The following is a 26,780-nucleotide window of genomic DNA, read 5'->3' on the forward strand; positions in this document are numbered from 1 at the left end:
TCAGGAGAAAGGTTACCTTTAGCCCAGAATAAGATAACAAAGGGACACTGTCCATAGAGCTCAGAAATATATCAGCAAGCAAATTTCAATGGGATGGATGTACCAGTTAAATGTCTGGCAGTGGACTCTTATATGGTAGCCACTTCACCAAGATGTTTTCTTTAAAAGTTGGGTGTCAGGAAACCATGTGACCAGTAAAGTTTAACTACTGAATCCAATACAGTAGTTAGAATATGTGCATTAAAATCAAATGAGAGGAAGAATTACAATCAGCTGCAACCAATGAGGAAAGGGAATTGACTTGGTGTAGTATCCAGGAAACGTCAAACTCATTGTTCTTTAGAATTTTTTCAAAATAAGATTTATAATGGGTACTACATAGCTGCAGGTGCCAATTGATGTAACTGACAAATTTTCCCCTGATAGTGTTTCTATGTCCTAAAGTCAAGAAATGTCGGACTGATGTTTGTAAAAACTTCTCTTGAAGTTTGTGTCACTCTTACAATCTGTACGCTTTTGAATGTATCTAACTGTTTAATCTTTATGTAGTTTCCATTGCTAATAGCATCATATGAGGTGAAAAATACATTTGTTTCTCATTTTTACACAACTCTCCCCCTTTATAACTACTATGTCATTTTTGTGTCTGTTGGGAAAAGACTGAAGGTCCCTTTTGTCCCTTCAAATGAGACTGACTGAAAACCTGCTTCCAGGGATTCTCTAAAGGTGCTCTATCCACTCTGTACATTTCTTGTAGACTGCTCACAATTTTTTGCACACAATTGTTTGTGCATTCAAACCTCTGAGCCCGTGCATGCAAAAAGTGGGTGTTTCTTTAATAATTTAAAAAGACAAAATGAAGACTGCAGATCAAGTACCATGAAAGCTATCAGGGCTGTTCCATCAAGTGAGTCAAGACATGATGGTCCTTGTAAGATGGTCCTTGTAACACTACAGCTTTGCCCAACTGAGGAAGAGTTCAGAGAATAGCCTGCAGTGTCTTGGAAGAATTTACAAAAATAAATGAAAAGGGAAGAAATGTAAACTACAGAAAACAGATCGGACACTCTGAATCAGACTCTGATCTCAGCTGCGTCATTGTAAACCAGGTGTAACTACATCCAGCAGGTTCTCTGGATTTGTACCAGTGTAACTGAGATCAGTACATAGTCCAATGGCTGGAACCTCAGATTGCAAATCAGAATACACTGGCTCTATTTCCAGCTTTGTGACTATATGATCTTGCCTCAGTCACTTAACCTCTTAGTTTCCTCATCTGGAAAATGGAATAGGGCTATTTACTCACTTATGGAAAGCAGAGATGGATGTGCAAAGTACTGTTTTATTTTTTTATTAAGAGAATCACTTTAAACATATATTAAAGCATGTTGAAATGAAAAGTTTTGCCCATAACTGAAAATTGGATTAAGAAAAGAATCCTGCTCCCACCAAAATTAAAGTCAGATTTTAAAGGTATTTAGATTTTTAAAATGCAGCTTTCAAACGCACTTAGGTGCTTAACTCCTATTGAAATCAATGAGAGTTAGGCACCTTAGGTGCATCTGAAAATCTCACTATGTGCCTATCTCCAACTTTAGGTGTCTAAATACTTCGAAAATCAGGGCTGCAGTTCCAAAACTACAATTGACTTAAATGAGCCCAAGTCTTAACTGAAGCAGGGTCCCAAACAGTAGCAGCTGAATTCAAATATGGAAGAGGATAAGCAGAATAACTCACACCATCTGAGAAAAACATTCCAGAAAGACCTGGAGATCAGAGAAACTAATTATTAAGAAACATGAGTGTGTGTATGTGAAAGAGAGAAACTAAGCCACATTTAAGTCACTTTGTGCATATAATAGTCAATATCTTAAGCCACTAACAGGAACTTTAAAAGTAACAGAGAACAATTTAGATGTGAAAGAGTTTTGTGCAATTCAAAATGTATTAGTGTTTTTAGTTAGACAGTTGTTGCAGGTTAGAACAATCTGGTTTGAAGTTATCCTTTCCATAACGGATAGGTTAGATGAACCAGCTTTTTGTTGACATTCAGGGAATTTAAAAATTCCAGATCTTCTTCCCCCAGACTAAAATCAAAAACCTGGTTTGGGAGAAAATAATACAATGATTAGGGTAAAACAGGTAAAGATAGATTGTTTGCTATTAACACACTATCAGATAGTAAAATCAGGTTTCATTCTATTAATAAACACAGTTATAATATTAATCATGATGAACTCATTTAATATGTATATGGATGTCATAAGAGCCACTGTGTTTTAGACGGTAATTTAGCATTAATCAAATGGACTACCATTTCAAAGTAATATTAAAAAACATATTTCATTTATTTGTTGCAACGTCTGAATTAGTGTTTTGTTTTTCCATGTAATACAACTTATTTTTGTGAACTAGACTGGTAAATAATGGGTGACATCAGGAGCAGCTTAATTCCAAAGCAGTAAGAATTGATAGGTGTTAGCACATTTGTGTCTGAATTACAAGTACTGCACTGAGTTTATTGATGCCGTTGCAGTAGACAAAAACAAAAAAAACCATGAGAGTCAGCAGCAGGAAATGAGAATAAGATTGAAAAGAGTTCAGTAAGTGACTTGAAATAAGTCACCTGAGTTTACCTGAAGTTATTGCATCCAAAGTCCTAAGAAACTTTACTATATCCATTCACTATGTATCTTTATTTTTATTTTTTGCACTTATTAAAATATAGCAGAAGTGCCCTAGTGATGCAACTGGATAAGGTAATACTTACAAAAATTCAATAGAAAGATATTATCAAACTCACTTTTACTCCAGTGATGCAAATCAGTCAAGCAAAATTCTACTGTTAGCTTTCTCTGTCCCACCAGCAAACCTAAGACATTACTGGACAGGGCATCAGAGCTAAACACTGGAGTCTAAAGAGACAGAATGCAAGAATATAGCCTTAACTGAAATATCTGCCACTACTTGGAACCTCATTTATGTGAAATTTTGAAAGAAACTGAGCCAGATGACAATTTCCTAGGCAGAATGGATTGTTATAATAATCTTCAAGATAAATTAAAGGTATTTATAGTTGTATTTTATGATAATCATGTTACACTGGACATTTCATGTGTTTTCATACACACAAAAAACACTTGTATCATTAATATAAGCCCTCTACTAAAATAGCCCACTCTTCCTATGCCAAAAAAGTAAATTTAAGCCACAGTACATGACTTCCATCTCTATACTTCAGAGAGTGATCATTTACCAGTTTACCATACACCCAGTTAAATGGTTTGCCACTAACTCCCCTGGCAGTGATAGACAATTTCTTTTCATGGGATGGGTCTGTGCTGTACAGAATCACTGGGGAATGAAAAGCTCACAGACAAGAACTCTCCTACCATGAAACTCTAAAAGCCAGATGAAAAAGAGAAAAAATGTATTTTGTAGCCAAATTATGGATTTATTTAAGGTTGGCACATCCCCAGTGGAATTTTGAAGCCTCTTCTAAAAAATAATAGAACTCCCTTTTACAAAAATTGGGGGGAAAAGAACTAACCATTTATGGAACTATCATACAGTTGATATAAAGCCTCCTTTAGTAGTTCTGCTTCTGAACTAATCTTAGCCAGCCTTGACTAGCTCACCCTCAAAAAGAACATCAAAGATCCCCCTGCAGAGGGCTGGCTGTACAAGTAGAGACTGAGCAAGAGGGCCACCAATGGCAACAACATGTTAAAGGCAGCAAAACTTTGTGGAATTCTTTGCATGGGTGAATAAGATCTGGTTCAAGTGGCCCTTGGAAGTTTGCTTAGGGCAGCAGATCTCCTAATGCTGGCCCTGTCTGATGTAATTACTAGTGGATATTTGTTATACAACCACTGGGTGGGGGATGCAGTAATATTATTACTGAGCCAAATTAATCTGAGGGTCTATGCTGGTTTTTATTTCAGTGGGTGCTGAAGGTGCTCACAATCTTGGAGGTTTGGGCTTTTAGTCCTCAAGCTCTAGTCCCCTTTGAAAGTCATCAAAGTTGTTCTTTAATCGCTTGGCACTACTTGTAATTATTCCCGTTTGGCGCAGAGGATGGCTAAGTGGCTGCTGAATAAAATTAATGAGTAAAGTCATGTTGTTGATTTCATAAATATCACAGGAGCTCATGACAGGCCATCTAGTTCACATGCCCCTTCAGAGGCATTGCATTCTCAAGGGAGGTTGAGAAATGTGTGCAAGAATTAAGTTTAAGTCTATCAAATAGGATCACAAAGTGTAGCCAGTAGGTTAACCCATCTTTAACTTCTATTGGGTACACTGAACTCAGGGATCTATTCCTCAGATCTTCAAAGCACGAGGAGGAGATTGAACCACTTGATCCCCACTATCATCAGCAAGAGCAGGGCCACTCTAGTGTAGTGCTTTGAAAGAGTGGTGTTAATGTTATCAGATTTCCTGTCAAAGTAAAGCAACCACCTTTAAAAAGAAAAGGAGCTGATGTTTACCATAATGCACAAGGGTGACAGTGTACATTTCTGACGTCATGACATTGAGGGCTTTTAAACTTATAATTATGACAGCCTGTTTATTACATATGTTGTTTAGGAAAGCAATACAGCTACCTTTAAGTTTAGGTTTAGGGAAGAGATGTTGTAGAATCCCTGATTTTGTGCAATCACTTCTGATGTTTGGTCACAAATGCCTTATGTCTGCACTTTACATAATGACCACCAGTATTCCTCAATAAAAGGGTCTGAGATGCCTTTAACCCAAATAATATAAAAGCTGCAGTCAAGAAAACAGACAGGCATAAAAACAAAAGGTGAAAAAAGCGACTCTCAAAAGATCAGACAGGAAGCTACTTGGCTGGGCAGCCACCAGAGAAAACCTCGCCCTTCCCTTTCAATTTTTGTTTATTTTTCTCCTTTCCTTTTTTATTGTTTCAAACTAGTTTCCATTCCCTTAGTGATCAGAGTGTTGTAGCAAAGATGGTTGATTACACTTACATATACAGTACTTGATTCCTCAGTATTTCAAATCAGGCACTGCTTAACGCCAGATAAAGGGGGCTACCCTAATAGCTCAGTATGTTAATAATATACATAATACTGGATAACAAGTGCTGCCCTCAGCTTTATTCCAGCTCCTATTGGCATGGCTGGGGACTACAGTGATCATTGAAAGAATTTTTTTAAGCCTTAATGTGAGTCTGTATAAAGGTGAAAGACACCTTTGGAGACAATAGTCTTACTGCATCCCATCCATTCTTTCTTGTTATTTCAGAATTTTGATCAAAGAGGCACATCGTGATTTTGAATGTATGTGTGCATATACATACATTTTAAGAAAATCTGCAAAAGCATCCTCTACCACTGCCCTCTTGGGCATTGTAATAAGAGGAAACATGAAGTGGAGTTGGCTTTCAGTTTTCATACCTTTAGTGCAGCTTGTTTTCTTGGTAACAGAGTGCAGCGTACATCTGCTTCTAGCATAAAACACAGCTACTCATATCCTGACAGCAATGCCGAGTGATGCCTTTAAACTAATAGAGAGCTCATTTGCCCTCTTTTCTTTACCCACCATTTTAGATTAGTTGGACTATACTTTAAGAACACCATATTAGGATATTGGTGTAAATCCATCTATATGGACTTCTGACTCAAGAAAGGCTGAAAGCAGCCCAGACAATAACAGAAGTTTGCTTCTTAAACAGCAAAAAGTTAGTTGTAAAGACAAAAATGTAAAATATGAAACCAATAAGCCCAATTCTTTCATGGTCCAACATGACTGAAGTCAATAGAACCAGAGAGAATTGTCCCAATGCTCCTAAATTAAACTAACTTTGTATTAAGTTTGAGAAAATAGTTCACAAGGGAAGAAAGCTACAGTGGTAACATGCATTATATTCCCAGTAGCCAGGAGATAACAGGATTCCATTCTTATGATACTGGGAAAATTAATGCTTCCGAAAGGAAACAATGGTTGGTGATTAGTGATGGCACAACGTGCAAAATTGCATATCACATCACGCCTGCAAGGAAGATAACATGCGTCAACTTTGTAACAGCATTATGAAACTTACATTAGCTCAAAGCACTGTGCACTTGATTTTAAAATGATGCTTTTCTGCACCAAGCAAAAACCAAACCAAAAAATCCCTGTACCAAGGACAAGTGTAGTTAGATAAATAAGAATTAAGAAGTAAAACAGTTACTTTCAGTAACTGTTCCTTAAAAGGAAGCGTGCTAGCAATGAGCCTTTCACATACATACTATTTCTATCTGATAATTGACACCTGAGCCTTGTGAACACGTTTTCATTTTGTACATAAACCTGCCTTTAAATTTAGAAGGTATGATTTTATGATGAGCTCGTATTAAATACTATTCAAGCCACTCAGTAGAAATAAAATGTCTAGTGACTAGTTCAGATGATTAAAGGGAGATAACTTTGTTATGTAGTCCATTTAAAAAATCAATTAAAATTAGTTTCAAGTACTACATCTGAGGTCACCCCTCCTCACATTCTTCAATGTTTGAAAGTGTAAAAACCTTTTTGTCCCTTGCCGCTGTGTTAAGACCCGCTCAAACAGAAGTAAACTGACTAATGGTGTTCCTACTGGGAAAATAGTGAGACTGTCACAAAATGTATTTAAATTCACAAAGTTAATACACTGGAAAAAAGAGATAAATAATCCCTCCTCCCCCCTAACTCTTTCAGGGATAGTAATCTTAATCTTAGCCGTTACTTGCCGTGTCCTATGATGTGTCCCCATGTCCTGGGTAACTTCTTTCCATTACCCACCTAACCATTTGGGTATCACTATTAGAGTCAGAGAGAGAGTTGATGGTCAGCTTTCTTGCCTGACCCTAGATTTGAGCAGAAGTAGATGCTATGTCAGGTGTACAGTGGCCTCATCAGAGTGATTAGTGAGCTATAGCAAGGAAGCAGGATGATAGGTTGCCCCTGAAGCCAGTCCTGCAGCTTGTCCCTGGAGGGGACACTACAATGAAATCATGGCTTAGTTCTAACTGCTCAAAACAGTGGGACAAACCACTGGGATTTAGAGCAGAAAATTGGTCCTGACCTGAACAGGACTGTTGACCAGTAAGCTCCCTCAGTCCTTACTCTGACAAACGCCTTCAATGGGAGTTTTGCTGGAGTAATATAACTAAGCAAAGACCTCTATGTCTGGCACATTTTTTTCTATGCATAACTATGAAAAAACTTGAAAAAAAGAGGCAATATTTTCACGATGGCTGTTTTTTCAAAGTAAGTATTGATAAGACTCCAAACTGTTTCCTGTAACTTCTGAAATATTCCCCAGTGACAGTAAGCCAAGCCCTGCAGCAGGAGATAATAGGTTCACTTGGGTGTTTCTCTTCTTATGTCTGAGGCCCAATAAGTGCATCAATAGCCTATTAGTGCACAGTGTGCTTTGTTTTATTACTTAATTTGAATACTGTTAAATGAATTCCATTATACTACTCTAGTGTTCTGTAAAATGACTTTTCAGAGGTGCATTAGCTGATGCTCACTGGCAGAAATATTTATTGGTGACTTTTTGCAGAGAGCTCTCCCATGCTCACTTTACCACTGAATTCACTCCTGTCCTCCTTCGAAGAAGACTAAGGAGCCCAGATTTTAAAAAACGACTTCTAATTTTGGATGTCTACATTTTATGTGCAAAGAACCTACTTTACAGATCTGCTGCAGCACTCCCCACTCCAGTGAAGTGTATGGGGCATGGTGGGTACTCAGTACTGAAAATCAAGCTCCTAGGCATCTAACATTGGGCAACCAAAAACTGAGACAACCAAAATTAGAGCCCACATTTGAAAAGTTGGCCATTACTCTTTGTTAGGAAGGTCCAAAATCTTTCTTAGAATACAGAGTTGCACGGGTGTAAGGGAGGGCAGCATTTGGCCCAGTAAGTCTCTTTCCTTTAACATTTTGGTGAATGATATTGTAATTGAGGCGGTAGACCTAGGCATATTTTTCTCTTGAATGTTTGCTGAACTAGCCAATAGTTCTGAAGGAACTATTACCAAGCAGAAAACTTTGTCTTTATTTTAACTAGTTGTGTAGAAAATAAACTTCAAGGACAAACAACAATGCATGGCCAGAATACATGGCTTGCTGTAAGTTGGTTCTTGATAAAAACCAAGGAGCTTTGTTTCATGATATAACTAAAACAGAATGGCAGTGGGAAAACTGCCTCAGGAAGTCCAAACACAATATAAATCATAGTCAGATTTTCCATACCTTTCTAGACACAGGAACTCCTAAAATATCAGACCAACATAACTATATGCTGAATGCTCTGTTGATAAGAGCTTGCAAATATATTTCCCAAAATATGCCTGCAAACTGTACGTATACACTTGTAGCATAAAAATCAAAGGAACAGTATGTGCTGTGAATGAGATTTCCTGAATGACTGCACCAAAGAAAAAAATAAACAATTTTTTGCTGCAAAAAACATTCATGACTTTGCAAAACGAATAAGAAAACAGAAATGATGCAGATGTTAGACCTGTCCCGTTTCTGCTAAGTGGATTGGCTCATTAAAAACAAACCAACAAACAACAAACTCCTGTGTCAAATTTCAGTTACTAAAAAACAAAGGAAAGAAACAGACATATATATTTTGGCTGTTGAGTGACGGTGATTGTGGTGGTGCTATACATGATATGGGGCTAAATCTGGATCCTGTTTTATGAGGTATCTTAATCTCATACTCCCACACACAAAGCTCTGCACCAGCCTGATTGACCCTAAGGATGTTCAAGCCAGTGCAAAAGTGAGCCATAGAGTATTGGCTCAATGAGGGTGAAGATAAGGTGATGTGATGTATCTTTTGTGTAATGGCCGGAGAGTGTGTATGTTTATTTTTGATTTAATTTCATTATGAAATGAATCTTACTTGCCATAGGCACTCAGATAAGCCTACTGAATGGATGCTTTCATGACTAAGCACTGCAGGACCAAACCCTATATTTGCAATGGTGCCAATATGTACATCTCTATTTCCTATAGAAGTCTATGCCTGGCATTCATGATTCCTCCAATGCTCTTGCTCACAAGACTAAAATTCTAATTAAAAGTAGATTTGACTTAGGAATAGGATCTGCCTCAGGAATTTTTGGAAGTGTTTCTGTTTTCTAATTCTATATCCACATTACTACTTAGATTGTAAATTCACTGAGGCTGGGACTATCTTTCTTGTTCTGTGTTAGCACAATGAAGCCCTGGTCCATGACGGAGGCTCCTAAGCACTACTGCAATAATAAATAATAGTACAGGTTGGTTTTTTAAGTCTCACCCAGCATTCTCTCCTTCACAGATTCTAACCTTCTGCTTAGCAAGTCATCTGACAAGTCATTTTGCACTGAATAATGTTTCTAATATACCATTTTCCTTTCATTTCTAAAGAAAAGGTGTATCCTCCCTTATATTTTCTGTATAAATGGTTCAAAGCCTATTGAAATCAGTGGGAGGCTTTCCATGGACTTCCACGGGATTTAGATCAGGCCCAAATAGCACAAAACACTAAGTGTAATATAAACCATATGCAATTTTCCAATAGAACAATATTTTCAACTGAAATTTCACATCTGTTTGAGAATACTGTTGTAAGAAAATGTTCCTTTTGTATATTACGTTACAGATTTTAAATCAGCTATAATTACTGATAGCTATCAAGCTAACAATTACATTCTTACCATGAGACAGTACAAATTTAAATCAAAATGTGTGGATGGTTGATAACTGACACAAGAAAAAAGCTCAAACCTTGCAATTTATACAATAGGGCTTGGATCCCAGGAAACATGCCTCCCATCATGCATTCCATTTAGAATTGCAACATCATCTTCCGTTAGTATAAAATCAAACACCTATGGGAATGCATATGGGGTTAATGTAATGGACACAGAGAAAAAGTCAGACGCTTCCTATTATTTTAAACTCAGATTTAATTTTGTAGCAGGCTTTATTATTTCCTCTGCCCTTGAAATGATTCCTTTTTCTGTTGCACAGGAATAGAACTCTAGTAAATTGGGGTTCAGAAGCTTTCTTAGGCCCTTTTCCCCTTATTGTGACTGCTATTTACATTTAGATTGGCTACACTATTCCCCAGCACCTTGGCCTAAGGGGCAGGAAGATAAGAAAAAGGTAACATGAAAGCTGCTTGTGACAAAACTCCATACGGCCATCAGGAAAGGTGTGTGAATAACTGGACTGCTATCCTCTGAAAGCCTAAGCTCATCACTTCTCTGTCACATACAGACACTAGGTCCTGGGAGTCACGCACCTCACCACAGAGAATCCCTAAAAGGTACTTTAGTCAAGCGAGCAAACCAAAAGCTTTACACAGATTCCAAAACACGTATATCCCTTCAGTATTCTTGGGGAGGAGGACACACATTGTGATCTACTAGCAAAGTGTCTGTCGCTTCATCATCGCTTTAGAGCTGGACTTCCCCTAAGTGCTCACCAGAGTTCACCCCACACACAGACACAGTGCAGTGAGCTGCTGTCAGGCAATCTCCTCCCTCAATCAGCAATCTCTAGCTGCTGGAATGATCCTTTGTATCCTTAAATTTAGCCCTCAGCCTACTTAAACTTAAACACGGGGACTGACCCTAAGACTGAATATATGCACAGTTGGCTTACGGCTGCCTTTGCTTTCTTCCCGCAGAACATGAATCAGTCATGGTAAGTGTGGTTTGGACCAAAATGCAGTGTGAAGGAAGAGACAAAAAAATAAGAAAAACAAAAAAAGATAGATGTAAGAAATTACATTTAAAAATTGCTTAATGGAAAGTTAAATATCAAAATGTGACAAAGTGGTTGGTGCCTGTAACTAATTTATATGTACACATACAACACAGTGTTGTGACTGACGGGCAATGGGATTCCTTTGCTCTGGTAGAGTTCATTCTCTTTTCTGCTAACCAGTTTCTGACAAAGAGATATTTAGGAGTAAGGCTAAAATTTATTTCTGAAAACACACTTCTAGCTTTTGTAAAGCACCAGCTCCCACACATTATTAAAAATGGTTCCTGGGGAAGGAGACTGAAGGACTTCGGCCCACAATTTACTTGCTGAAACATTGCCATGAAAGAAAAGGAAGAATCAATTACAGGACATAATTCTGTATAAAACAAACAGTGGATGTCACAAGCTGAGATGATGCCAGTCCCTGTTTGGTTCCAATACCACCTGCTCTGTGCTGGGACTTCTTCCTGATGGAATGGGGGGGGGGGGGGGGAGGGGAGGCAGCTATGCCATCTCTGTAGCTTCTACAGATGGCTTCCTGAACTTGGGATATCCCTGAGACGGCATGGGTCACAGTATTACAGTGAAATCCTCCCGCTGCCTTCTTATGTGCCTAGCACAATGGGGCACAGATCCTGGCTGGAGCCTCTGGTGCTACCATAATCCTAATAATAAATACAAATAAATAATAATAATGAAAACAAAACTAAAAACTTTATTGCTATTCCTTGATCAAACTGGCTAGACTCAATAGATTATCATACTGTGTGTTTTATACATAATTATGTCTTCCAATTGATTTCTTACATTTGCGCATATTAGAGAGCTGATTTTTCCACTGCTTACAACAAATTTTAGCTGCAGTAATTGGAGTTGCACTGGCATAAAATTGGTATAGCACAGTGGAGAGTTAAGATCCAAAATATTATATCAAAAATAATTTGGGCATTAGTCATATGAAGCCAGTAATCAGATCTTACCTCACAGTTTTCCCGTATCCTTTCTACTTTTGTAGATTTTGGAATAGTGACAATCCCATTCTGAAAAATGTAATAATTTTCATCATTAAAAATAATAGTTATCCAAAACAAAAGCTGCACTGATTTTCAAAACATCTATTAGAGAAATAGTTTAACCTAAATTTCCTTCTGAGGCCTTGATTCTATTCTTCTGATTCTCTGGAATTCCTGTGCAGCACTATTTATAATTACAGTTACCTACACTGTATAAAATTCTAACACACTTTACATGGTTTTCCACTCAGTTTCAAACATTCATTCACATTCACTGGTTAGTGCTATATGTTGAGAGAAAGGAAGAGAATGACGAAACTCACTGACTGTAACATTTATATTGGGAAAATAATAACTCTTTTCATTTGTATTTCCTTTTACTTTGCTGAAACCAAAGATTATTTCCATGGTAAAGATACTGTCATGGACAGCCTTGTATATTCCCACTACCCAGTATCAAGCACTTAGCTCATGAAACAATAGCAGCAGATCAGAGGTAAAATCATTATTTTTCTATATATGTTTTAATTTGCTGCACAGCAAATATATTATCTGAACAGAACTATTCAATTGCATTTACCTCTTTAAGCTGGCACCACTATCTTCCTGCCCTCTCTTACCTGTATGCTCCAGCGTATACAGATCTGTGCAGGGGTTTTGCCATATTTCTTTGCCAGCTGAATTATATTAGGATGAGTAAGAGCTTCGCCTTTGGCTAATGGGCAGTAGCCTTCAAAAACAATGTTTCTGCTTCTACAATAATCCACCAGCTCTTGGGGCCTTTGGAAAGGATGATATTCAGCCTTTAATAAGTAAGAAGAAAATCTAAGTAAAAACTTTGATTAAAATCTATTTAAAAGAAAATGTTATATTCAATAAATAGTAAAAATATATGATTGACCTTTCTTTTTAAAAATATAATAAAATGACCATGAGTGGAACCATAGTATTTCTGGAAGATTTATATGTGGCCTTCCATCAACCTTAGAAGACATGGAGAGGGCATTAATGCATAAACCCACTACATTAACTTACACGGCAATTTTCCTGAATACACTGAGACCCTTTCCTTGTGACCATGCCATGTAAAGCTACTGCTTCTCCATGGTGCAGCTGGAGTTGCACTCGTGTTCTTATGGAACTGAAATTGCATGGTATTCTTGAGGAGTACAAGTGGTAACACAGTAGGGAACAGCCCCAGATCTAGGTATGTGTATTGGTCACTTAAAGCTCCCTTTGCTTCCTCCCATTCCACCTTCTTGCCCATTTCCACACTTTTGATCCCCTTTATGTACAGCTGAGGGGAATGTAGAAGCTTCTAATCAAAACAGAATACCTAGCACCCGGGCTTGGAATGTTAGAGAGAATGCAGTGACAGGCAACAACTGAAATTGTTAGTGTATGGGAAAACGCTATATTATATGTTAATGGGGTGTTAGTGAGAGAAGGTGGTGGGTAGCAAAAAGGAGTGTTGGGACTAGGTTTGCAGGGTGCCTAGGTTGGGGATGAAGGTCACAGATTGCCAAAAACCCATAAGAGGCCCGTGATAAGGGGAGGGTAGTAAGTAGCTCAAAGATAGTGGTATAAAGGAATGGGGAGGATGCAGGTTACTGGATTGTTAAGGAAGGAGAAGAAACCGCAAAATGTTCAGTTTTGGATAAACAATCAAATGTTTGGTGTCCACCTAGCCAAACTGAAACTGAAACTGAACATTTGAAGGTACATCGCTATAACAAATGTTATTTTGAAAAACATTTCACAACTAGTGAATTGTAAAAAAACAAACAAAAAACACCTCCCGATGCACTCAGACCACAACGAGTGTAGTTTCCCTTTAAATAGCCACTATATAATCATGTGACATGACTTCAAATCAAACAGCCGTCACCGTTGTTCCAGTGATCTAGTACTTGCGTATTCTGAGGAAAAATATTGTTTAAAACAATTACATCAACATGTGGAATCTGGAAAATTTATTTCACCACAAGAAGGACAAATGAAGATTTCCTGTTTCTCATCTTTAGTTCATGTTGTCTTTTCAGACAACAATAACCAGAAACAATAGATTGGCATTTGTTCAATACACGCTAAGAAAAACCCTGCCCCTCGAAGGCTGGGCTGAGTCAGCCTAAAAATGCTATGATCTAAATTACTGTGTGGACTGGGGCCAAGGTTCAAGCAACAGACACATCCATGTCTTCAACCTTTGATGTTTCTTGACCCTTGAGTGGCCTTTGTATTTAATGTTTATATTTGTATGGTCAGTGTTTAGGTCACTAGTTTATTCATTTGCTTGCACCTGAACAGACTAGAAAAATATTGCCATTGTTTGTTATACAGAATGGTGACAAGAAAAAAGAATGAGCCAGCCCTTGCTTGCAAAATACTATTTAACAAAATCCACAGCAAATCTACCATGTTTATTACTTATCAGACATCACAAAAAATGAACATTTTAGAGAGGCAACAAATGCTCACTAGAGGGATAGGAATGATTTTATACTAGTTATTAAACAATTATGAACGTTAATGCAGTGTCTTACAAAAAGTACTAGTCTGTGAAATGATAAAACCTGTAGTTGCAGTTTCCTAAGGATGTATTATTAATTAATAATACTGTAGTAAAATTAAATGAAAGTAGGAAATAGATATTTAAATTAGATTCCTATTGAGGAGGTGTCATCAATACAATACATTACAAGAGATTAAATAAAAAGGTGACTAATTAATTTTCTACTTCAGGGCCAAATTCTACTCCCAATTACACCAGAGTAAATCTGGAATAGCTATTGGCTTCAGAAGATGTAATTCACATTTACATTAATGCAACTGCAAGCAGAATCTGTCCCTTAGTCTTTTAAGGCTTCAGAGTTACATAGTTCAAGGTTATTTCACAAATATTAAAAACAAGTATGACATGCTGATATGTCACCCACAAATTTGATGAACTGGATGCAGAGCTAATGTTGGCTTTCTTCCGGAGGTACTGAACTCTGCATCATCCACTGACTAGGAAATCCCAGACGTCACGAGCTGAGTTCTGACAATTCGTGATATTCAGCTGCATAGCTGGCTAGAGCAGGTAACTTCCTACAATTGTTTTTAAATTCAGCAGAATTTTTCTCTTTTCAAACATATATGGATGATTTTTGGTGCTACTGAAAGTGAGGGACGAATAAGATCTGGCTAGAGGAGGCATAGGGAGAGTGACCATTGTGCAAGCTTCCCCTCTTCTAATAACTCCTACTTCCTTACCAGCAATACCCATGCTATTCTAGTCCTAGATCTTTCTCAGACAAAGACTACCCATCCTATGTTGATGGAGCAAGTCCCACTGTTCTCTGGCACTGCTCTTTACTGAGCTCTTGGATTTGTATGTGGAAACCTGGCAGGGATTTAATAAAGGAGCTTGCAGCTGAATGAAATCCCACTGACCCCTCCACAGTTGCTATTAGTCAGAATTATTTTTGTATAAGCCATACTGTCATAGGGAGGGGATACTGGAGCTTCATAGACAGCTCATGTCTCTATGTATATCTCAGATTGCAATATGCAGAGAGGCTTTGCCCGCTTTCAGCTCTATTTCATGGTCCCCAAATCCCTTCACCAGTAGAAAGCTAATTAACAGGAAACTTCAAGAGGGGAACCTCACAGACTTTCCTATACCTCTGGATTTCACCTGTAACCTCCTCCAAAGGAATGCCCAATTTGAGCCATTATTTTTCTATGTACAACTAAAATTTGGGCTGGGGCACTGGGTTTTGTGTACAGGATGGTTATTTTAGATCAGATTGTGCACAAATGATCATTTCCCAAGGAGCTAAAATACATTTCTAACTTGTTCAAATTAACACCGTCATCAGTTGTATCTTCAAAGCACATGTTCTATCTTCTTGATTCTGTGGTCATAATTAAAGTGTTTCTGAAGTTTTTACAGTCTTTACTGGTTTTACATATTTCCTAGTCATTTAGGACTAGATTCTGTCACCCTTATTAGCTGTGTAGTATCTTCCTCTATGTGTAGTCCATTGAAATGAATGAGAATACCATATGGAATAAAGTATTGCACAACATGAGGAAGGATAGCAAAGTCTAGTCCATAATGTGGAATACCAGTAGAAACAGTAAAAGCTTTCAAACCAAAAGAATCTTTAAAATGTGACAACTGTACAGTGTGGCGGGGATTTTCAGTGTTGCCTAAGGCAGATAGGTGCCCAGTTCAGGTGGTCTTTTTTTTTAAATGCAGATTTAAATCTGGCAATATGTCTTCAAGTATCTTATTACTATGATGATGATTTGATGCTCAGTGTTTTGTTGAAGGTTGTTTACATCAGTATCAAAACTGGACCATCAGCCAGAAGATCTGTCATAAACAGGTCTGGTAAGAAGACAACTGACCATGCGGGGAAATTATTTTAAAGCTGTATTTTTTTCTTTTTTGTTTGTTTTGTTTAACACTAATTTTGACATTTGGATTTGTTGAAAGGGACAGGAGAAATCATGTTATTTGGATGAAGGGGTTTACTCTAAAAACAGATATCTTAAATGCATTCCATACACATTCACCTGATTAACATGCGGGGTTATTTTACAATCTTCCTTTAGTTGCTCCAGATGACCAATGAGAAAATTGCTTACACCAATAGACCGACATATACCTAACAAAAGAAAAAGTAAATGAAGTAAGGCATTGAACAGCACTATAGAAGAAGAAAAAGTGCTCTACAAATTTTAAATTTGTGGGGAGAACAACTTGAAAATACAGCTTCTGAAGGGACAAAATGATTACATACACTAATATCTACATAACAGAATATTGCAGAGAGTGACAGACAAAAATACTGAGCTCCAGTTTGACAGCATTATCTGAAAACATGGTACTATCAGAGTCACGTTACAAAACTGTTTTATAATCTAAACACATTGGAGGCTCCCCAGTGTATAAAAACTCCGGGCTAAATTCTGGGAAAGGCTAATGTACTATAAGCAAACAACAATGGGACCTCACCAGGATGAAAAGAAGGAAATGGTGTTCTGAGCAGCTTGCCAAAACTAAAGAAAAGCGGAACATTCGTAGAAGACTAATAGGGAATGAGTAATAAAACACAAGGACACACAGTCCAAATGAACTACCCACTACTTACATTTAAGGTAGATTAATACTAAGACCAAAATGTTACATAAAATTCAGTATAAAAAACTACTTAAAATCTTAAAAATGAAATGTATAAGAAAAGTCAGGAAACTCAAAGGAGTGGGTAGAGTGTCTGCATTAACATTGGATTTCTTGGCTTCTGTTAGTGTGCATTTAATGTATTTTAACAAAATTTAGAATGAGTGAGTGTGTGTGCACAAAGTCAGTGCTGATGACAGCCCTGGGGAGTCAGATGTCCTCTTTAATCCATGGAAATGGCATAGCACACTTCCGAACACTGCCCTGCTACAATCCTAGGGGTGGGTGGGCAGTTCAACTTGTTCGTCCTTGGTGTCTCTGTTGAGACTGTAATACAAGATATCAACTGCAGAAACAGTTTTTGTGATGTAGACCAGGCTAAACCATCAGACTCCTTTCAAACAGGTCACTGATTAGCCATCAGATGTTAACACTTTCAGTCATTATTGACCTGAGCTGGATTTGAGTTGGTAACCTTAGAGGCGAAAGTTTCTAAGACCCTTTTACCAATCTCCTGAGCCATCCAGTTCTCCTAAAGTTTGCATTTTTCTTTTCACATTTTGTGTGAATTTAGAATTTATTAAATTAACCTCTTTAAACCCATAGAGCTAGGTCATATATATGAAGTGAACTGCAGTCTTAGTCCAGTTCTTTGTGGACTGGGATTTATATAACAAAATACATCACCACAACTAGTTTCTTCACTGGCAGTTGTGTAGAGGGGCTAAGGACTGAATGTGAGGCGTGAGAGTGAGTTTTCCTTTCACTTCCAAGTCAGGTCAGGCACATCGCTGGGGCAGTTCACACTGCCATTGCCCTGGATGGGCCTACTCTGTGGATAAACAGAGGACTCCAATCACTACTTCTATTAATCCAGCATCTCTTCTGAGCGCTATCTTCATTTCAAAAGAAGAAAGAAAAGAAAACAAAAGCTATTCTGGTCTCACCAGAAAATACTTCATCAGGCAATTTCATACAACTGGAAATAAGGTATGACTGATTAATGGACTGATTTTACAACCATTCCATGCTTGGAGCTGCCATTGTCTTGACTTCAGTGGGAGTTGTGCATGTGGAACAGCAATGGAATTGAGCCCCATAGAGGTGTAGTTGCCACTCAGTGCACAGATATAACTCTCATTAATACCAATGGGATTTATGGATGCATTAAGGGAAGAATTTACCTTGATTTAGAATTTAAAATAAAGTTAATGGATAGGCGTGAAGAAATTTTGCTATGTAGATATCTCATTTTACACACACACACAAATCGTAAATTTTAAATACCAAAAAGTCTTAATCCACTAGCAGAGTAACAACAAGCATTTTTTTTAAAAGTCTGACTGATTTTGAGTTACATGACTACAATAAATTATCCAGAATTAGCATATCAATTACTTAAGTTTATTAAAGCAAATCCAATTACATACTACTATGCTGAAATTTTGTAAATCAAGTTACATTATGGCGCTCATTTCTATATCCCTGTAAACCTGTGTAAAATGGGCTTTGTAGTAGAAATGCTGATACTTCTTTAACCGTACAAACACAAACTCTGCAATTACGTTGCTTTTACATATTAGGACCAGTGGATACATCAGTATAGCCGTAAAACCTTACACCATCATATTTGTAATAAGGTTTTTGTTTTAAAATATTAGAGGGGGAAGAAAAACTGTATCAACCAGCTTGCTAGATAGCTCTCATTTGATCATCTGCTCAAGATCTGCAACATTAATTGGGTTATGACCCACACCACAGCAGTTTGCATAATTTGTATTTAATCTGCCAGAAGGGGTCAAACCTAGTTTTAGACCTCTGGTGAAAAACAATCCTGAAGCATCAACACTAATAAATCATTATGCCAAAGAAGTCTGAAAAATGTTTGCAGTTTAAACACAAAGGGCACACCAAAATATTATACACTATTATTGTGTGTGAAGAATTTAAAAGCCATTCTTTTTTGTGGTTTCTCTTTTGCAAATGAAACCCTGTATTTGAAGCTATAGTACAACAAAACTTAGTATCACAGAAGTCAAATATTAAAAAGACTTCTTAGATCCTCTATCCAACTGCAGAACAAGCTCCCAGGATCTTTCTTTGGAGTATATTTTCAAGTGTCTTGTCCACTCCAGTTCCAAACACCTCAAGCGATAAGAATTCTACAGCTTCCCTTGGAAGGCTGTTCCACAATCTCATCAAATGCATTGCTAGGGAGATTTTCCTAGATCTCCAATCAAGACTCAGTTTGATTAAGCTTGGTCTTTAGTTACACGTGAATAGCCTCACTGAAGTCAACCAGATTGCCTGGTATTATTTAAGAGGCAGAATTTAACCCTTCCAGTGAAACACCTCAAGGTGGGCAATAGAGCTGATCAAAACTTTTCTGATGGAAACTTTTGATTAAATCAAAAAGTTTGGCAGGAACATATCACTTTCATCAAAATTGTTTACTAGAAATTACTGAAATGCTTCGTTTCAATAAGAGCAAAATGTGTTGTTTCAATAAATTCAGAAAGTTTTGTTTTAACTTTTATGTTTTATATATATACATGAAAGTCTAAACATTTAGACTATTACAAATAATAACAAAAATAAAAACAAAGAGGTTAAAAAGGAACGATCTGATATTATCAAAACAAAGTTCTGACTATGATCTAAATTAAACATTTCAGTAAGGTCACTTCAATGTTTCTGAAACAAAATATTTCAGAATTTGTGCTCTGTGGTTAATTTTTAAATTGTGACTTTTTGTTCCGATTCATATGTCAAAATGTTGGAATTTCCCATGGAATGCAAATTCCAAGTTTTGACTAGCTCTAGTAGGCAAGCAGCCCTGGAATCTGGCTCAGAGAAGAATGCAATTGCACCAAGGCATCAATGGCCCAAATCATGCAGCTTAAGTCTTCGTAGGAACAGGTCCTAAGCATGAAGGATCAGGTAGAAAATGATGGACTAAAAATGAAGGGGTGGTCAGTCCATGGTCTGTCAGACCATTGGTTGGGGCTACGTGTAGCCAGGAAGAGGTCGGAAGGTACTACCTCAATAATAGAAACACAAAAGAAACTATTGTGAAACTAAGGTGTTTGACAACTATTAATGTTTTCAGTTCCTCAGAATGTACAGAGCCAGATCATAGGCCTTTCTTCCAACTGCTATGCACTGCTCAGGCATCGCAAAGCAGCAAGGAATCTGTCCTAAAGGTGGAGCTGGGGTTCTGTTCACATAGGCGAATACCCAGATAGTTTTGCTGGCTCTATACCACTCTATCCTGGCATAATGGAAATGTCATAGGGGAAGAGTCTGGGGAAGAGGAGGAGGGGAATGGGCAGAGCCAGAGTACATTCTGTTCCAGCCAATCCTTGTTGGTGGAGACAGAAAGGTGGCTTAGGGCTTGTCTACGCTTAAAACACTACAACAGCGCAGCTGCACTGCTGTAGAGCTTCCTTGTAGACACTACCTACGCTAGCAGGAGGGGTTCTCCCATCGGCTTAGGTAATCCATGTCCCCAAGTGGTGGTAGCTAGGTCAATGGAAGAATTCTTCGGTTGAGCTAGCACTGTCTAGATGGGGACTTAGGTCAGCTTAACTAGACACTCAGGAATGTGAGTTTTTCACATCTCTGAGAGATGTAGTTCAACCGACCTAATGTTCTAGTATAGACCAGGCTTTTGTTAAATGCAGATGAGAACTGAGGCCACATTAACATACAAACAAACAAAACTCCCACTTCAAATACATTTATTTTCCAATAATTATGTCTCCCTAAGTTTCAACTATTATGTATCTATGTTTAATTTCAATCCATTTAAAAATGCGTTGTAACGCTTCACATTTTTAAAAATAAATACATGCTTCCTTCTATATAAAACAGAATCAATGTCAGCAGTCCAGTATTCATGAACAACATCTACAGTAAAATAGCAATGTGTGCATGCAATGGAGAGGGGGAAATATTGTCAAGGAAACAGATTCCAGCTTCAAGTTTCCAAAGGGCTGCTCTACAAAACCAGTGAATTACAAAGGAAAAGAGGCTTTTATATTATGGGGCCAAATCCTATGGTCTTTACTCAGGCAAAATGCCTGCTGATTTCAAAGGGAGATTTGTATGAGTAAGGACCAAGGGAAAAACTAAGTAAAAAATGTGGGTAAATCATGTTCCTGCATGAAAATATCTGCACTGGGGGCAGTGATATACTCTCAGGTCTTGTTTAGACTAGGAAAAAGGTGCTTTTTTCATTCTAGTTACTACCATAACTTGATTGAAAATCCCACTTGAAACCAATTTAGACATTTATCACAATGTTAGCAACTGGAGTTAAAGCCTAGGTTTCCCTTAGGCTGCAGTGGTACCAGTTTAGCATGTTCTAATGTACAATTACTTTGCTCCGAGTAGAGTTTTAGAAGGTGCTACTTAGGTCCAGTTATACAGCACAATCTAAACATGCACTTTTAAGTTATATTGAGAAAGCCATAGAATTCACAGTCCGGTAGGGGACTAGTCCACTCGTTAAACAGATTTTGGGCGTGCACTAGGGACCCCAGCTCCTCTACATAGAAGCTCTGTGACTCCCCATTGGCTCTGGGCTCACTCAAGTCATTCCCCCTTCCTTGGCAGCATGGCTTCAATGGCCTAAAGGGAAATGTAACAATAATGCCTCTTGTACACATATTAAAAAGTGACTAATAAATGTACAATGGAGAAATGAAAATATTAATTCAGCCTTGCAAAACTGTCATGAAAAGTTACAAGAACAGATACAAAACATACTGCTCTTCCTAATGACGACTGATGATAATGAGAAAACTAACACTAACGAATACTTCACTCACTCGTCAGGAAAAAAATTTCTTGCCTCAAGCAAATGTGTGAGCAATCTCACTGGACTGTATTAGTCCCATCTGCCATGAGGCAACACATCAAGCTAACAGACTGGCTATGTAATGTAATGGCATATTGAGCTTACTACACTTTTCCTGACAGCCTAAAAAGCTGATAGATTGTTTTCCTTTAATTAGCAGAAAACCGTTTGAGGAAAAACGCCTTACAAGATCAAAACTCTACAGAATAAGATGGGCACTGTTAATCTAACCACAATCATCTATAAATATGCTGTTTTGGCACCACAACATTGTTTTAGTATAATAGCATGCCTTATCTTTCTTAAACACTGCTATAGGTTTTTATCAGTCCCTTGAAACCTTCTGGTACATTAACTGTACAAGGTTCAATCAAAAAGTTTTTGAAAACACTTATGCAATATATTTTGACAGAACTAGATACTACTTTTCTGGTGCCAAGTCTCATGTGACAAGCCTCATGTGACAAGCCCCACTGAAGTCACTGGGACTACTCACAGAAAGCACGCTGGGTTTGGTTCAAAGTGGCATGTAACACAAAACTCTCCCCATAGAGAGAATTTTCCCTTCTGCTCCTACTTATAGTTGACATTTCCTCCCCCATGAAACACATGATCACCCTACGAAAGAGATACAGACATAAACACACCACCATGAGAGACATGTTCCCTCCACATGCTTCCCTGAATCTGTGAAGCACTCAACACCCCTTATGTGAAGGGCCCAGACCCCCCAAATCAATGGGACACCTTCCCATGAATAAAGTTCCTTGGTCTTACAGCCTTCTTCTCATGCATACTTCTCTCCCTGTGAATCATAAGGAAAGACCCTTTTAACCTGATCCCCCACTGACAAAACGGAAACTGAGGAGAAACTCCCATGTTCTGATTTCCATTTGACACCAATGAAGTGGGAGCGTCCCCCAATCTGATCACCACCCATTCCTTGTGGAAAAGCAGAATTGATGCAGGATGGAGCCTCTTCTAGTCTGATCCCGCTTGTCCTCAGATAAGCAGCAAGGAATCCTTTTGTAGATATTAGATCAGGGCCACACAGAACAGACATTAAAGCTACCAGAGCTCATTGCATATCGAAGTGGCTTCCCCAGCCCCACTTAGAAAAGGATATTGCTGATTCTCAGGGTACCTGATGAAGAGCTTGAACTGGACAGTGCACATCTGGATGAGGAAATCCAGCTGCTGCTCAGCCTCCTGAAGGTCATGGAGTTCCTTCTCCAGCAGCTTGGTAATTACTGGTGTTCCCCACAGCTGACTGGCTTCCCAGACAATGGAGAAATCTAGGGAATTAGGGTTGTGATTTGTACAAGAACAGGAATTTTAAAATATTTCTAACCTGGATGTGTGCCCATCTGCAGAGTCTACAGATCAGGCCAGATGCAAAAAAGGACAGCCACACTTGTCCTTGATCCATCCTAGGATCTGACCAAACCAAGTACACAGCTGGCCAAATGTTATCCAGCCATGACTTGTTAATTGAAACAAGGCTAAGCATCCTATCTGTGATTAAGCTGTGAATAGTAACTAACTGCCTCATATGCAACTAGCCATAGATCTAATACCATAAGACCTAGGCTAGGGTGGTAGTTTACCATTGCTCTTGATTAAGTAACTGCCTGTGCTATTTGTAACCCGGGAAGTGGGCAGGCTTGCTAAAGGCTTCTTCCTCTGAAGGGGAGGAGTCACTGGACCCAGGAAACAAATTTACCACCTGTAGGAAGGCGCTGTGGCCTTCCTCAGAGCCTGGGCCCGAGGAAGGGTCGTGACGCCCCTGCTGGGCAAAACCGGGCCCTACAGGCCAAACTGCCCAGCAACAGAGGGGCGGAGCCAAGGCAGGGAAGGGAACTATAAAAGGCTGGCCTAGCAGCTCAGTAAGGGGGAAGCTATTGCTGGAGGCAGATATGTCATCCCAGAGGCTGTGGCCAAAGCCTGCCCCAGACCCAGCGGTTGTTTGGAGCAACCGCCTGACCAAGCAAAGCATCCAAAACCTGCCTGGATTGCTGGGCCCTAGTGACTGGGGAGGGCTACCAGGCCCTAGTGACTGGGGATGAGCCACCTGAGACTCTGGGGTAGGAAATACCCCGAGGCCAGTCCTGACCTGGAGGAGCTGCCTTCTGCTGATGATGCAGAGGAGTTTCCGGACCTGCCGCTGGTTGACAGTGAGGGACTTGTGGGTCTGCTGCTTGCTGTATACCCCAGCGACCCAGAGGGAGACTATGACCTGCAAGTACCCGGGAACAGGGTGGAAGGAAGTGGCCCAGGGACAGCCGACTAGCAAGTGGCTGAGGCAGGGGCTAACCCTGCATCCCCTATCCTCCCCTTCTCTAGCCACCCTGAGAGTGCTTGACATCCTCTGCGTTTGGCTAGCAGAGGATACTGAGCTCTACTGGCCCTGCCTGCCTGCAAGGCCAGGGCTCGACTATTTTGCTGGCCCCGCCTGTGGGAAGGCCGGGCGCTACTGTCTGACCAATCAGCCCTGCCTGGCTTGCAGGCCAGGGACTGTACTGCTTGCCTGCCCTGTCCTGCTTGAGGGCCAGGGGCACCAGACTGCTTACTAGCCCACCTGTTGGAAGGCCGAGGCTACAGATCCCGAATCTGCCCTGTCCTACGGGAGAGCCGGAGGGCTACAGACTGGGAAGGAAGCCTGCCCCGCTGGGGGCCGTGGGTAAAGACTTGTAGTTGGCACCGTTTATTCCCCTCAAGGAAGGCGCTGTGGCCTTTCTTGGAGCCTGGGCCAGGAAGGGTTGCAATGCCCCAGCTGGACCGTGCCACCGGCTTACACTGCCGCTGAGAGGAGGGAGATAGCTAATAGTAGTCTACCACCAAGTCTGTCTCACCCCTGGCATTCTTAAGTCTTGGCAAGCAGGCATAATTTTGAGGAGTCAGATTCCCTCAGACTAGTTTATTCTTTGGACCACCACAAACTATCAGTGATATTCCACCTTCTTCAGCACTGCAATGTAGCCCCTCAATGAACGCTGAAGTCCCGAATACTTTGAAGAAAGAGGGGCTTTGGTTGGTGAGGTGTGTGTGTGTGTGTGTATGTATAATATAGATTCCACAGATAAATAACTCTCAAGAGAATCACAGGAAACCTATGTTCTGATTAGGTATTTTATTTCAATGCATTTTGGCTCCAAACATTATCCCCGTATCACCACAACCAGTACCACTATGGATTGCCCCACTGTAACTATTTCCCAATAAATCTGCAGGGTATACAACTGCATCTGTTCTGAAGGTTACTTCTTTGAGAGGAAGGATGATCTTCCGGTTAAAGTACTGTGTTGCAACTCAAATCCAAGCTCAACTCTTGGCTCTGCCCATACATTTCCTATGTGACCTGGGCAAGTTACGTAATCTCTCTGGGCCAGAGCCTCAGCTAATATAAACGGGTGTAACCCAACTGATGTCAATGGAACTATACTGACTTACATAAACTGAGCATCTGGCCCTCGGTACTTCAGTTCCCTATCTGTAAAATGGGGAAAATAATACTTCCTCTCTCCCAATCTTTGAAAGTCCTGTTTAGTTAGGGCTAGTCTACACTAGAGAGTTTTAATGACAAAAGTCACCTTTTGCTGACAAAACAGTGGAGATGTACACTGTGATACTGGCTGGATTAGGGGGGCCCTTGAGGTGTATTCAGGAGCTCTGATTACTCCCTTCTACACCAATCTCGCATTGGGGGTGTCATGCTGGCTGGATTGGGGGGGGCATTTATTATATTATTTAACACCAGTATGTCAAAATCTTAATAATTCATGTGAGATATGCCATGTCCGGTTTTGTTAGAAAGGCTATAATATGCTAAGTAAAATGATGTTTATGTTCATGTGTTATATGTGTAATGGAAGTTATGGGTATGTTTAATATATCTGTATTTCAAATTGTGCTGTGTCTGGGCGACACCCCAGACAGGATAGCTGCACCACAAGCGCCTGTTTAATGGCCCATTAAGGAAACTCACAGGTACAATGGGCCAGGGGGAGAAGCCAGGGATTTACCTGATGAGTCATCAGTCACTCATGTGACCCTGGACTCCATCTTATTCCTGTAACATTCCACAAGCAGCATGGCAAAGGCCAAAGGACATAAAAGGCAGTTGCACCACATCCATTTTGTCTTCAGTCTGTCTTCAGTCTCCAGCCTACCTCTGGATCAACTCATCTACAACTGAACTAAAGCTGTGAAACAAAGGACTGAGACCTATCCAGGTACTGGATGTATACCAGAGGGACTATACAAGCCTGCAAACTTCACAATTTTACTAGAAACCTGATATATATGGACTTTTAAACCAATTGTAATTGTCTGATTGTTTTAATCCTTTAACATTTCTCTTCTAGTTTGTTTCTTTCCTTTTATAATAAACCTTTCGTTTTAGTTACTAAAGGATTGGCTGGCAGTGTGGTATTTTGGGTAAGATCCAAACTTATATTGATCTGGTACTGTGGCTGACCCTTTGGGATCAGGAGAAACCTTTTTGGTAAAGAGCATAGAGTTTTAAATAACTGGTCTCTTTACTGGACCAAGTGGCCGATTGGGAGCCAGAAACTGAAATGCAGTAAAGGGGGCTGTTTATATTTTTGTTTTGGCTTCTTGATAACCAGTGTGGGGAATCAGAAGCACTGTTTGTGGCTGGTTGGGAAGTCTGACTTCAGTGTCACCCAGCAGTGCTGAGAGAATCTGCTCTCCTTTTACAGCCTGCCCTGACCTTGGCATTTTCAGGTGGCTACCCTAGGCATGGATGGGTCACATACACATTCAAATGCTCCTCCCACTGATGTAATTCCCTTGATATCAGACATAATTAAGCCACCTCAACGAGAGGTGTGGGACTTATGTCAGCATAGATAGGGCGATGCAGTGTCAATGTAGACATTGTGTTCCCTTACACTGATAGCTAGCTATCATTCTTGTCAATTTCAGGGCTTCAACAGAAAGCCTC

At 39.4% G+C, this 26,780-nt stretch overlaps 1 protein-coding gene across 4 annotated transcripts in view; it reads right to left on the reverse strand.

The window, feature by feature from the left end:
* Positions 1–1,335: 1,335 nt before the first annotated feature.
* Positions 1,336–26,780, reverse strand: part of LOC137146829 (uncharacterized oxidoreductase ZK1290.5-like) — a 64,335-nt gene continuing 38,890 nt past the window's right edge. For 2 of the 4 annotated variants that reach the window (XM_067538364.1, XM_067538362.1), the window contains 4 exons: positions 16,347–16,438; positions 12,401–12,583; positions 11,748–11,807; positions 1,336–2,101 (listed from right to left, as the gene is read on the reverse strand). In XM_067538364.1, the coding sequence (XP_067394465.1) occupies positions 2,000–2,101; positions 11,748–11,807; positions 12,401–12,583; positions 16,347–16,438 (437 nt within the window). In that variant the 3' untranslated portion in view covers positions 1,336–1,999. Of the gene's footprint in view, positions 2,102–2,803; positions 2,916–9,780; positions 9,885–11,747; positions 11,808–12,400; positions 12,584–16,346; positions 16,439–26,780 lie in introns of all 4 variants that reach the window. The other 2 variants (XM_067538363.1, XM_067538361.1) reach the window with 2 other exon arrangements.

This window comes from Emydura macquarii, unplaced genomic scaffold (genome assembly GCF_026122565.2).
Source record: "Emydura macquarii macquarii isolate MOO-44397 ecotype Brisbane River unplaced genomic scaffold, CSIRO-AGI_Emac_v2 contig_480, whole genome shotgun sequence".
Taxonomy (NCBI): domain Eukaryota; kingdom Metazoa; phylum Chordata; order Testudines; family Chelidae; genus Emydura; species Emydura macquarii.